We start from the raw sequence: 13,192 nt of genomic DNA, 5'->3' as shown, positions 1-13,192 counted from the left end.
CAGTATATATAAAGAAATCCTTCAACTTCACAACAAAAATGATCAACAACCCCATTTAAAAATGGGCAGAAGACTTAACAGACATAATGCTCTCACAGAATTGAAGCAATTAGATTAAGCAAATTCTTAAAGTTAGAGTCTAGAATGTAGGTTATGAGGGGGCAGGGTGGGCATAGAAAATGGAAAGTTAAGGCTTAAAATATATAGGATTCATACTTGGAAAGATGGAAACATTTTGATAATGGATGGTAGCACAACATTGTATTTATCTGAATGTGAGTGAAAGGAGAAATGTTAGGTTGTATATATGGTAACAAAATAATTTAAAAAATATGAAACTACCTTATACAAACAGTGTACCCAACTTAAACTGGACTATAATTAACAGTACATTTATAAAAATGTGCTGCTGTCAATTTTAACAAATATTTCACACCAATTCAATAGGGTGATACATGGGAATCCTGTATTTTATGCATGATTGTTTTGTAAAGTTACAATTTCTCTAAAAAAAAAAAAGGAATGCAGGGAGTGGTTATAGGTCCCCTCATTCTGTGAAAGTGTAAGTAGTCTGAGATTTATTCAAATAGTCACCATCTAATTATAGGGTTTTTGCTGCTCTTGGCAGCAACAAGTGACTTGGGACACTAACCTTTTTTGAATCCCATTCAACTCTGTAAGTATTCCACTTAAAAATCCATATTTCAAAGAACTATGCTTATGACTTTCATCTTTGGGACAAATAAGGAGGTCAGCAGTTTTGAGAGCAAGATACAGGGAGCTTATTTTTTTTACTTTTTTTTTTTTAAGTTAATTTTAAAAACATTTTAAAATGTTTATTCTGGAACATATATACAACATAAAACTTCCCATCTTATCTCTTTCAACTATGTAGTTCATTGGTATTAATTATATTCACAATGTTGTACTACCATCACCACCATCCATTACCAAAACTTTTCAGTCATCCCATAAAGAAACTCTGTACCAATTAATCATTAGCTCCCTATTCCCATCCTCACTCATGCCCCTGTTAACCTATATAATCTCTGAATATGAGTTTGCATAAAAGTTTCATATAAGGGGGATCATACAATATTTTTCCTTTTGTAGATGGCTTATTTCACAGAACATGATATCTTCAGTATTCATCCATGTTGTAGCATGTATCAGAGTTTCATTCCTTTATATGGCTGAATAATATTTCATTCTTTGTATATACCACATTTGGTTTATCCATTCATCTGTTGATGGGAACTTGGGTTGTTTCCATCTTTTGGTTATTGTGAATAATGTTGCTGTAATCATTGGTGTACAAATCTGTTTTGTTTTTTTTTTAATTTCCTGCTTTGAATTCTTTTGGGCATATATCAATAAGTTAGATTCTAGATCATATGGTAATGCTGAGTTTCAACTTTCTTTGAAATAGCTAAACTCTTTTTCATATGGCTACACCATTTTACAATGCTATTAAGAATGCATTTTACAATACAGTCAAACAATTCCAGTTTCTCTGCATCCTTCCCAACACTAATTTTTTTTTTGTTTTATGTTTGTTTGTTTAATAGCCATTCTAGTGGGTATGAAGTTGTACCTCATGTGATTGTGATTTGCATTTTTCTAATGACTAATCATGTTGAGCATCTATTCAAGTGCTTTTTGGCCATTTGTATATCCTCTTTGGAGAAATGTTCAAGTCTTTGCCCATTTTTAAATTGGGTTGTCTTTTTATTGTTACATTGTAGGAATTCCTTTATTCTGTATATTGAACCAACAACTCATATATTAACTCTTATCATGTTTCCAAATATTTTCTCCTATTTTGTGTGTTTTCACTTTCTAGATAGTGTCCTTTGATGCAGAAAAGTTTTTAAATTTGATGATGTCCCATTTATCTATCTTTTCTTTTCTTGGTCTTGCTTTTAATGTAAAGACTGTGAATCCATTGCCTAATATTAGGTCCTGAAGGTGTTCCCCTATGTTTTCTTCTAGTAGATTTGTAGTTTAACTCTTATATCTAGGTCTTTGATCCATTTAGAATTTTTGTGTATTGTGTGAGGTAGATATCCCTTTCATTTTTTTTTGTCTATGCATATCCAGTTTTCCCAGAACCATTTGTTGAAGACACTATTCTTTCCCAATTGAGTAGACTTGGCATCTCTTGTCAAAAATTAATTGGTCATTTAGGGTTTATTTCTGAACTTTCAATTCCATTGGTCTATATGTGTGTCCTTTTGCTAGTATCACACTGTTTTGATTGTTTTAGGTTGGTAATTTTTAAAATTGACATGTACATGTATGAGTTCAACTTTGTTCTTTTTCAGGGTGGTTTTGACTATTTGGGACCTCTTACCTTCCATATGAAGGTCTTTATTGTCTTTACCATTTCTGCAAAGCAGGCTGTTAGAATTTTGATTGGCATTGTGTTTAATCTGTAAATTGCTTTAGGTAGATTATTTTGTGATTTTTAAATAACCCATTCACTTATGGCCTCCTAATTTTGGAGAGTTACCCCTGCTGCTTCTTCAAAAGCCTTTTCTTTCCCTTTCAAGTGGTACTCTGAGAGGAAGCCAACCGGCGAGAGGTCTGAGAAATATCTATAGGTTCTCAGCCTTGTTTTGACAGTATAAAAAGAAGGGGAGAATGTCAGGCTGAAAGACAATGGATAAATAACCAGCCTACCTATATTTAGAGAAGCATTTTTTTTAAATACTGAATTTGTGTTTTGTTATTTTCACTATATTTTTGTGGCTGGCACATGTGACACACTAAATTTTTGACTAATTCTAATCTTGGTTTTTTTTCCAAAGAAAATTTCTATGTATCTTCATCTAATGAAATATTGTTATCTTAGATTTTTTTCTGAGAAATTTGAAGATTTCCCCTTTGAAGTATTTGGTGTCATTTTTCTGTGTCTTCTGTACAAGCAAGTAGAGTTCAAATGCCACTTAGGAGATGACAAACTTTTTTAAACCTGAAAATAGAGTTAAGTGGAAAGTTGGAAATACTCCCCATGAATGGATTTTGATTTCATTTTTTTTAAAGCTGTGGAAATGAAATGTTTGCTTATAACTGTCTAAAAACAAGTGACAGTTGCTCCGTCAGGATTATCCATCCTTCCCCCATTTTTATAATTCATTGGTACATAGAATTAGATTAATCATAGCACTTGGTACATGATTTATCAGTATGTATGTCTGTTTTACGTGATACACATATATCATGGATCTATCCATGGTCTCCTTATTTTATTTAAAATTTTATAAAAATTTATCAATGTGTTGACTACCTGTTAATCCAGACTCAACCCAAGTAATAGAACAATGACAACAATTTGTATCTACTTTGTCATCTTTGCCTGTGCCTTTCCCCTACTGTCCTCCTACAGGAGGTAACCACAGTTCTGAATGTTGTCTATCATTTGCTTCATTTTTATTTTACAGTTTTACTGCATATTATATACATAAAGGTAACCACAGTTCTGAATGTTGTCTATCATTTGCTTCATTTTTATTTTACAGTTTTACTGCATATTATATACATAAACAGATACATATGCATCTATATGTCTAAGTGGTTTATTATTTAACTGCAGTTATTTTAAAAAGGTTATCATAGGTATAATACTTAGAGTCTTCTGGGACCTGCTTTTTTTCCTATTGAAGTACACTGGACCTTGCAATTTTCTCATTGTTTCAACACTGCTACTATTAACATTCTTGTACATTTCTTGTAGTATTTATATGCATGATTTTCTTTTTGGGGATTTTGCATACTATAGGTATGCAAAAGCTAAGTTTAATTAGGTTTTGCTAAATTGTTTTTTCAAAGTGATCATACTAATTTTGATTCCTACCAGCAGTGTATGAGAGATGCTGTGGGTCTACATCCTTCCCAAAATTTGATTTTAGAGTACATCTCACTGTTCATAGCGGCATTATTTGCCATTGCCAAAAGTTAGAATCAATCCAAATGACCATCAACAGATGAATGGATAAAAAAAATGTGGTATATATGTACAATGTAATACTACTCAGCTGTAAGAAGGAATACAGTACTAACACACAGGATAACATGGATGAATCTTGAGGACCTTATGTTGAGTGAAGCAAGCCAGGCATTGAAGGACAACTACTACATGACTTCTCTGATATAAATTAAGCTAATCAAGCCATCTCAGAGAGCTAGAGTCTGGAAGATAGGCTTATAGGAAATAGTGGGGGAGAGGAAGGTTGTGAGCCATTGCTCACATGGACTAAATCTCTGATAAAGTAGAGGTAAGTAGTTTTGCAGTGAAGGGATGGACTGGGGCATTGGTATCCTATTGGGTTGCGCTGTGCAGGTTTTTCTTTGTCTATTAAGTGAGGTCTTTTAAAATTCAGTTACCATATTATTTGTACTTTGTACCACACATCTAAGTTTTTCTTTCCCCATTGCTGTCTTTTGGATTGAGTAGTTTTTCCATTCTATTGTTCTGTCAGATTGGAAGTTTTCTGTTCTATTCCTATTTTAATAGTTATGGCATTGCAACTTGTAAACTTATCAAAGTCTAATATTAATATCTTTACCCTCATCCAACATAATAAAGACTTTAGAATACTTTGTTTTTTACCTCATTTATGCTAATATTCTCAAGTAATTTAATTCTGTACAATTGAAAACCCACGAGACATTATTTTTTAGCATCAGTGTTTGCTTATATTTACTTTTTTTCCCTCTCTTTTTCATTTTGCATCACTAACCTTACATCTGGATATTTTCCTTCTTCAAAAAGAAAAATATGTATATATTTTTTTCATTTAGTTCAAGTTAGTAAGGTAGTGAATGCTTAGAGATTATGCTGGGTAAAAAAAATGTATATATAGACAGGAATACCTCAGGGCTATTGCGGGTTTGGTTCTAGACCACTGCAGTAAAGTGAGTCATACAGACATTTTGGTATTCCAGGGCATATGAAAGTTATGTTTAGACTATACTGAAGTCTATTAAGTGTGCAATAGCATGTCTAAAAAAAAAGATCAGGGAAACGGACTTTGGCCCAGTGGTTAAGGGCGTCCGTCTACCATATAGGAGGTCCGCGGTTCAAACCCCGGGCCTCCTTGACCCGTGTGGAGCTGGCCATGCGCAGTGCTGATGCGCGCAAGGAGTGCCCTGCCACGCAGGGGTGTCCCCCGCGTGGGGGAGCCCCACGTGCAGGGAGTGCGCCCCTGAGGAGAGCCGCCCAGCGTGAAAAGAAAGAGCAGCCTGCCCAGGAATGGCGCCGCCCACACTTCCTGTGCCGCTGACGACAACAGAGGCTGACAAAGAAACAAGACGCAGCAAATAGACACCAAGAACAGACAACCAGGGGAGGGGGGGAAATTAAATAAATAAATAAATCTTTAAAATCTTTAAAAAAAAAAAAAAAAAAAAAAAAAAAAAGATCAACGTACATACCATAATTAAAATGTGACACAGAAACCTGTAGTGAGCACAAGCTGTTGGGAAAATGGCGCCGATAGACTCGTTCAACATAGGGTTACACAAACCTTCAATTTGTAAAAACCACAATATCTGTGAAACACAATAAAGTGAAATGGACTAAAACGAGGTATGCCTGTACATAACAAAAATTTTTAAAGATAGGAATAATTTTTTGTTCTAATTTAATTTTATCAGAACAGCTTATTGAAAATCAGATTCACACTTGAAGTTATTACAACCTTAAAAAAAAAGCCATATCTCCCAAGAGTTAAAAAAAAGTTTACCCCAAGTTATGATATTTAGATCACATAAATAAGGAGGATGGTCCATTGATGGGCCCTTGATATTGATGACTGTGCTTATGAACCTTTATTCTTGAAATTGAAACTTAGCCTAGTATTATAGAGTTCCTAAGCATTACCTCCTGAGAGCATCCTTGTTGCTCAAATGTAGCCTCTCTCTAAGCTGAACTCAGCATATAAATGCAATAACTTCCCCCCAGTCTGGGACGTGACTCCCAGGGATGAGCCTCCCTGGCACCAAGGGCTTACCACCAAGCACCAGCTAGCAATGCAACTGGAAAAAGACCTTGACCAAAAGGGGGAAAAGGTAAAGACAAATGAGTTTATATGGCTAAGAGACTTCAGAGTGAGTCGGGAGGTCATTCCAGAGGTTGTGCTTATGCACGTCTCAGGAGGATCTCATTGACTGCCAAATTAAACACTACCCCAAACAGTGGGGCTCCTGAGGGCTCTGGAGACACCCAGGCACCATGGTCAGGGCAAATAGCTCGTGAATTTAGTGCCTTGCCGGTAGGCCCTACTTTGGGGTTTGTGCTCCCCGTTGTGACAGAATTGGACTCATTTGTGGTTTCCCTACACAAGGCTTTTCTGTTCCTTCTGTTTGAACCTATAGTTGGTGTTGGAGTTGTTAGGTGTACATCTAAGAAACTTGAATATTTAGGCTGTCCATGTGCCAGCTGGGCCCTGCGCCTCAATGGAGTTGCAACACCTCTCTCCAGTTCGTTGAACTCACCAAGGACAACTAACAAGAAGGTGATGATGGACAACCACCATACCAAGAAACAGACAGAGAGAGAGTCCCATCCATCAGCTGTATGGGACTGAAGCCCCCTCTCAATTAGAGGTGGAGTGGGCATCACCATCCCAGAATCCTTAGGATTGGGGAATGAACTATGGACTAAAGTAGACTTACTAGTATTCTATTATAAACTTATTGTGATACTAGCAGTGGAAGAATTTATTTCATTGATATGGAGGCAGTGGCCACTGGAGGTTTTGAGGTTAGGGAGAGAGAAAACAGGTGTAATACAGGGGCATTTTTGGGACTTGGGAATTGTCCTGAATGGCATTGTAATGACAGATACAGCCCATTCTATATCTTGCCATAACCTACAGAATTGTATGGGGAGAGAGTGTAAACTACAATGTAAACTGTAATCCATGCTTAGTGGAGTGCTCCAAAATGTGTTCATCAATTGCAATTAATGTACCACACTAATGCAGGATGTTGTTTATGAGGGTAAATCTGGACAGTGTGGGGAGCGGGGCATATGGGAATCCCCTATATTTTCTAAGATATGAATATTTTTAAGGCTCTTAAAATACTGCCTTCCATTTGAAAAGTATACTACTTTATTCTTCCCTCAGCAATGCCTGAGGACACAATCTACTGCACATTGAACAAAGAGATCTTGTTAGTTTAACCTTTACCAATCTAATATCTGAAAATATTATCACATTTTAATTTAGGATTCTTTGCTTACTAGTGCTAAACTTATTTCTTTTACATGAACATCTTTTATGAATGGCTGGCTTGCATCCTACTTTGCCTTTTGATATCAGTCATTTCTTATAATTTTACTTTGAGAAAACTTTTCTTGTCAAGAATAGTAATCTTCCTTCTGTTATATATCTTGTAAATAACATTTTGTCATTTGTCTTTTAATTTCCACTGTGGAGTTTTTTTACTTACAAAGTTTAAAATACTGATGTAAATGATTCAGTCTTTTCTTTTATGAATTATTTTCCTTAAAAAAATTCCTTTCTCAAACTCATAAGAAAAGTAGTCAATAATTCCTGATAATAGTTTTGCCTTAGACTTTCTTATTGATACTTTCTTATTGAGTCTGTCTTACTGAGTTATTTCTTACTGAGTCTCTTATTCTCTCTTTTATGTTCTTTTTGTCTAACAATGCTGCATTCTACATAGCTTGTTTTGACCTATTTTCAGTTCATTAATTTTCTTTCACTGTTAAACATATGTTCTGTTAAACATATCCATTGATTTCTTGAAGTTAATATATTTTTCCTCAATGGATTTTTTTTCTTTTTTTTTAATGTGCTATATACTTTTTAAAAAATAATTTCTAGTTCAAGAGTTTCAAGCTTGTTTTCTATATCTTGGCATGCAGTGAACATATTCATTTTAAAATATGTGATGAGTAATTCCAAAATAATATGTTTCTGCTTTTTGTTTTTTTGTAGGATTTTTGTTTGTTTGTTTGGTTGGTTGGTTTTTTGTTTCGTGCATGAGTGTGTATGTTTGGCTCTTTCATGCTAATGATGTCTTATTTGCTTTTGTATCTGGTTATCTTTGTGTGCTTGTCATTTATTTGAAAGCATATATGTTGATCAGTTTGAAGCCTACATGATTCTCTCTTCAGAAGTTATTTTGGTGGTTTTCTACTGGGCTTCTGGAAGTACTACCAGTCTGGAATCACTGTAATCCAAATTCAAAGCTTGAGGTTCCCTGGGCTACTTTTGTGAATGAAGCTGGGCTGCAGGGCCATATCTGAATTTGTATAGTCATTTGTTGCGTGAGGTTAAAGTTAGTGGTGGTTGAGATGGATAGTCAACCAGTAACTTCTTTTTGCTGCAGTTGTTTTTGTTTACCTCTTTGGATTTTCACCTTATTTTAGATTTTTGCCTCACTATCTTGCTAGCTTTTCATACTTTTAAGATATTTTCATATTTCATTCATATTTTTAAATTTTCATTATAGGGATGGTTTTATTTCTCTAACCTGCCTTTAATAGAGGCATAAATCTTTTAATTTGTATTTGAATTTGTCTTGATGTTTGTTTGCTTTTTTTTGTAGGTTCTACATGAAACATTTTATGAGCACACATTCCTCATGAATGGTCTAATTCAAGGTGTAAAGGTAAGAAGAATTTTTTTGTGGTTCACAATGAATTAAAGCCAGTAATTGGTAGTAATTTAACTCAGGAGATTTACATGCATCTTGGGGGAATGATTACTATTTCTTCTGGAGACCTTCATATAGATTCTTAGCTCAGTTACTAAAGGCAAAACTAAGTACAGCATAGATCTATATGTCTATAGAACATCTTTCTGGTTAAAGTAGTGTGAAAACTTAAAACACATTATTTCCTTTTTATTAAGATGTACATAGCTATTTATAATGTGTTTGATTTGACCTTTTTTTTGCTCTGCTTATTAACTGAATGAAGTGGACACTTGCTACTGTCTTCTTTTTATATAGAGACTTTGAGATAGAGAGAAGGAAAGTTTTCTTAAAGTAAAACCATAAGAAATGACTTATATCAAAAGGCAAAGTAGGACATAAGCCAAAAGGAATTGCAGTTTCAGACCATGAATTTTAAATCATTGTAACCAGGCTCATACACATCTTTGTTAATCAAAATAGGAACCATTACAATCAACACGTTTTTGCCAATGAGACATAAGTTTGTGTATTCCTGTAGCATAAAAATCCATGCTTCAGGATTCAGCGAACTCTTGGAAAGCATTTTCTGTATCCTGTTGGTTGTGGAAGCGTTTTCCCTTCAAAAAAATTATCGAGATGCTTGAAGAAGTCGTTGTCAGTTGGCAAGAGGTCAGATGAATATGGTGGATGAGGCAAAACTTTGTAGCCCAATTCACTCAACTTTTGAAGTGTTAGTTGTGTGACAGTGTGGTCGGACATTGTTGTGGAGAATTGTGCCCTTTCTGTAAACCAATGCCAACTGTGTAGGCATTGCAGTTTTCAGTGCATCTCATCAATTTCCTGAGCATACTTCTCAGATATAATGCTTTTGCCAGGATTCAGAAAGCTGTAGTGGATCAGACTGGCAGCAGACCATCAAATAGTAACCATGACCTTTTTTTGGTGCAATTTTGGCTTTGGGAAGTGCTTTGGAGCTTCTTGGTCCAGCCACTAAGCTGGTTGTCGCCTGTCATATAAAATCCACTTTTTGTCACTCATCACAATTTGATCGAGAAATGGTGCATTGTTGTTGTGTAGAATAAGAGAAGATGATGCTTCAAAACGATGATTTTTAAGAAAATTTTCAGTCAGCTCATGAGGCACCAACTTATTGAGCTTTTTCACCTTTACAATTTGCTTCAAATGTTAAACGACTGTAGAATGGTTTGACATTGAGTTCTTCAGGAACTTCTCATTTATGTGTAAGAGAATCAGCTTCAGTGATAGTTGTCAGTTGGTCGTTGTCAACTTCCAATGGCCAGCCACTACGCTCCTCATCTTCAATGCTCTCATAGTTTTTGCAAAACTTCTTGAACTACCACTGCACTGTATGTTTGTTAGCAGGTCCTGGCCAAATGCATTGTTGATGTTGCAAGTTGTCTCCGCTGCTTTACAACCCATTTTGAATTCAAATAAGAAAATCGCTCAAATTTGCTTTTTGTCTAACGTGATTTCCATAGTCCAAAATAAATATAAAATAAACTGCAAGTAATAAGTCATTAGCAAAAAGGCAAAGTGAGAAATGCACGTTAAAATGATGTATAACATAAACACATTTATTTAAGAATGTATTCCATTATCAAATGGCAAATTGCAACAATGCAAAACCGCAGTTACTTTTGCACCAACCTAATATAAGATGTTCATGTAAAAAAATAAGTTTATCACTGGTAAGCAAAGAATCCCAAATTAAAATGAGATAATATTTTCAGATATTAGATTGGTAAATGGTTTAAGCTGACAATATCTCTTTGTTCAGTGTGCAGTAGATTGTGTCCTCAGGCATTGTTGAGGGAAGAATAAAGTAGTACACCTTTCAAATGGAAGGCAGTATTTTAAGAACCTTAAAAATACTCATATCTTTAAAAAATTTTGTCGTGGTAACATATGTATGTATGTACAGGCATACCTCATTTTATTGAAGTTTGCTTTATTGCGCTTCGCAAATATGTGTTTTTTTACAAATTGAAGGTTTGTGCAACCCTACGTTAAACAAGTCTGTTGGTGCCATTTTTCCAACAGCTTGTGCTCATTTCATGTCTCTCTGTCACATTTTAATTAAGGTATGTACATTGATTTTTTTAGTCATAATGCTATTGCACACTTAATAGACTAGTTTACAGTTATATAAACATAGCTTTTATATGCACTGAGAAACCAAAATGTCTATATGATTCGCTTTAGTGTAGTGATCTGGAACCAAACCCGCAATATATCTGGGGTGTGTCTGTATATGTGTTTTTTATGTATGTATAAAATATGATTTCCCATTTTAGCCATTTTAGGTGTACAGTTCAGTGGTATTAATTATATTTACAATGTTGTGCTACCATCACCACCTTCTTTTACCAATTTTCTAGAAATGGAATTACTTTGTTAAAAGATCTGAATAGTTTCTCTTCAGCAAATGGTGCTAGAAAAACTGAATATCCCCTTATAAAAGAATGAAATAGGGCCCCTACCTCACATCTCATACAAATAATAACTCAACATGGAACAATAACCTAAATATAAGAGCTAAAATTCTTAGAAGAAAACATAGGTGACTTGGCAATAGATTTTTTGATTTATACCAAAATCACAAAGAACAAAAGAAAAAAAATGGATAATCTGGATTTCATCAGAATTTAAAACTTTTCTGCATCAAAGGACATTATCAAGAAAGTGAAAAGATAGCCTATAGAATGGGAGAAAATTGCTGCAAATCATATATCTGGTAAAGGTTTAATTTCCAGAACCTAGAAAGAACTTGTACAAGTCAACCACAAAGAGACAAATCAATTAAAAATGGGCACAGGATTTGAATAGGTATTTCTCCCAAGAAGCTACACAAATAGCCAAAAAAGCACATGGAAAGTTGTTCAACATCATTTGCCATTAGGGAAATACAAATAAATCCATACCATTTCATATTCACTAAGATGGCTATTATTAAAACAAACAAAAAATGAAATAGATGTTGGCGAGGATGTGGAAAAGTTGGAAGCCTCATGCATTGCTGGTGGACATGTAAATTGTGCAGCTGTTTCGAGTTCTTCAAAAAGTTAAACTATATGACCCAGCAATCCCAATTCTAGGTATATATCCCAAATAATTGAAAGCAGGGACTAAAAAAGGTATTTGTAGACCAATGTTCATTGCAGCATTATTCAAAATAGTCAAAAGGTAGAAGCAGCCCAAGTGTCTAAAAACAGACCAATGGATACAGAAAAACAAAATATAGTATATACATTAAATGAAATATTATTCAGTCATAGAAAGGACTGAAGTACTGATAATTGCTACAACATGGGTGAACCTTGACAATATCGTGTTTTGTCAAACAAACCAGACAGAAAAGGACAGATATTGTATGAGTCCACTTATGAAAAATAAGTAAGAAATTCATACTAGGGACAGCGACTTACTTTGAAATGTCTTAGCCATAAAAACTGTTTTGTTTTTAATATTTCTCCCTTTTGGTAAGCTGTTTCTCCAAATGCATCACTAATTGGTGCTTGGTAATAATCCCTTGCTGCCAGGGAGGCTTAACCCCGGGAGTCGTGACTCATGCCAGGGATGGGGGTTGGGGGGAGGTAGTTCATTTATATGCTGGGTTTGGCTTAGAGAGAGTTCACATTTCAGCAACAAAGAGGTATATCTTAGGCAATATGTATTACTAAACCAGACTAAATATCAATTTTTTAAGAACAAGGTTCATAAGTTCAAGCATCAGTATCAAGGGCCAGGCATATTGGTCTGTCCTCCTTCACTAGGCACTGTCTGTGTACTTTAGAGATTCTTGTCAATCTATTAGAGAATGTAGCAGGACTCTCCAGGATGGGAATTCAGTATTCTGTCAGTTATTACATGGGTCTCTACCCACCGGGACAAACAAAAATTATGTGTGAACTCTTTCTTGGAAAAAAAAGTTCCCATGTGTTCAAGTAGTACTATTGCTCATTTGCAAGTTTATTATATTTGAAGTAAATTTTTAAAAATTGTTTTTAACATTTTAAAACTTTTTAAGAATATTGACCCAGGGAAGCAGATGTGGCTCAAGTGATAGAGCTTCCACCTACCATATGGGAGGACCTGGGTTTGATCCCTGGGGCCTCCTGGTGAAAAAGAAGAGAAAGCTTGCTCGCACAGTGAGCCAGTGCCTACACGAGTGCTGGTGTAATGAGCGCAAGTGCCCGCATGATGAGCCAGTGCCCCCACGAGTGCCCACCTGGGGAACCAGTGCCCATGCAAGTGAGTCATGCAGCATGATAATGCATCAAAGAGACATAAGAGGAGAGTCAAAGTGAAGCGTAGCAGAAACCAGGGACTGAGGTGGCGCAATTGACAGGAAACCTCTCTCCACATCAGGGGTCTCCAGGATCAAATCCTGGTGAATCTTAGAGGAGAGAAGATGAGAATAAAAGACAATACAGACAGCAAAAATAGCAGGGCAGAGGAAGCAGACGTGACCCAATCGATTGGGCTCCCGTCTACCATA

General features: G+C 35.4%; 1 protein-coding gene across 4 annotated transcripts in view; it reads left to right on the top strand.

The window, feature by feature from the left end:
- The window catches only part of MFSD14B (major facilitator superfamily domain containing 14B), a 145,891-nt gene that overhangs the window by 114,545 nt on the left and 18,154 nt on the right, over positions 1–13,192 (top strand). For all 4 annotated transcript variants that reach the window (XM_058301493.2, XM_058301492.2, XM_058301491.2 and 1 more), the window contains one exon: positions 8,584–8,646. In XM_058301493.2, coding sequence (XP_058157476.1) covers positions 8,584–8,646 — 63 coding nt within the window. The remainder of the gene's footprint in view (positions 1–8,583; positions 8,647–13,192) is intronic.

This window comes from Dasypus novemcinctus, chromosome 8, assembly GCF_030445035.2.
Source record: "Dasypus novemcinctus isolate mDasNov1 chromosome 8, mDasNov1.1.hap2, whole genome shotgun sequence".
In the NCBI taxonomy this organism is placed as follows: domain Eukaryota; kingdom Metazoa; phylum Chordata; class Mammalia; order Cingulata; family Dasypodidae; genus Dasypus; species Dasypus novemcinctus.
Note: the sequence above shows the minus strand (reverse complement) of the source record. Positions and strands in the feature narration are given on the sequence as shown.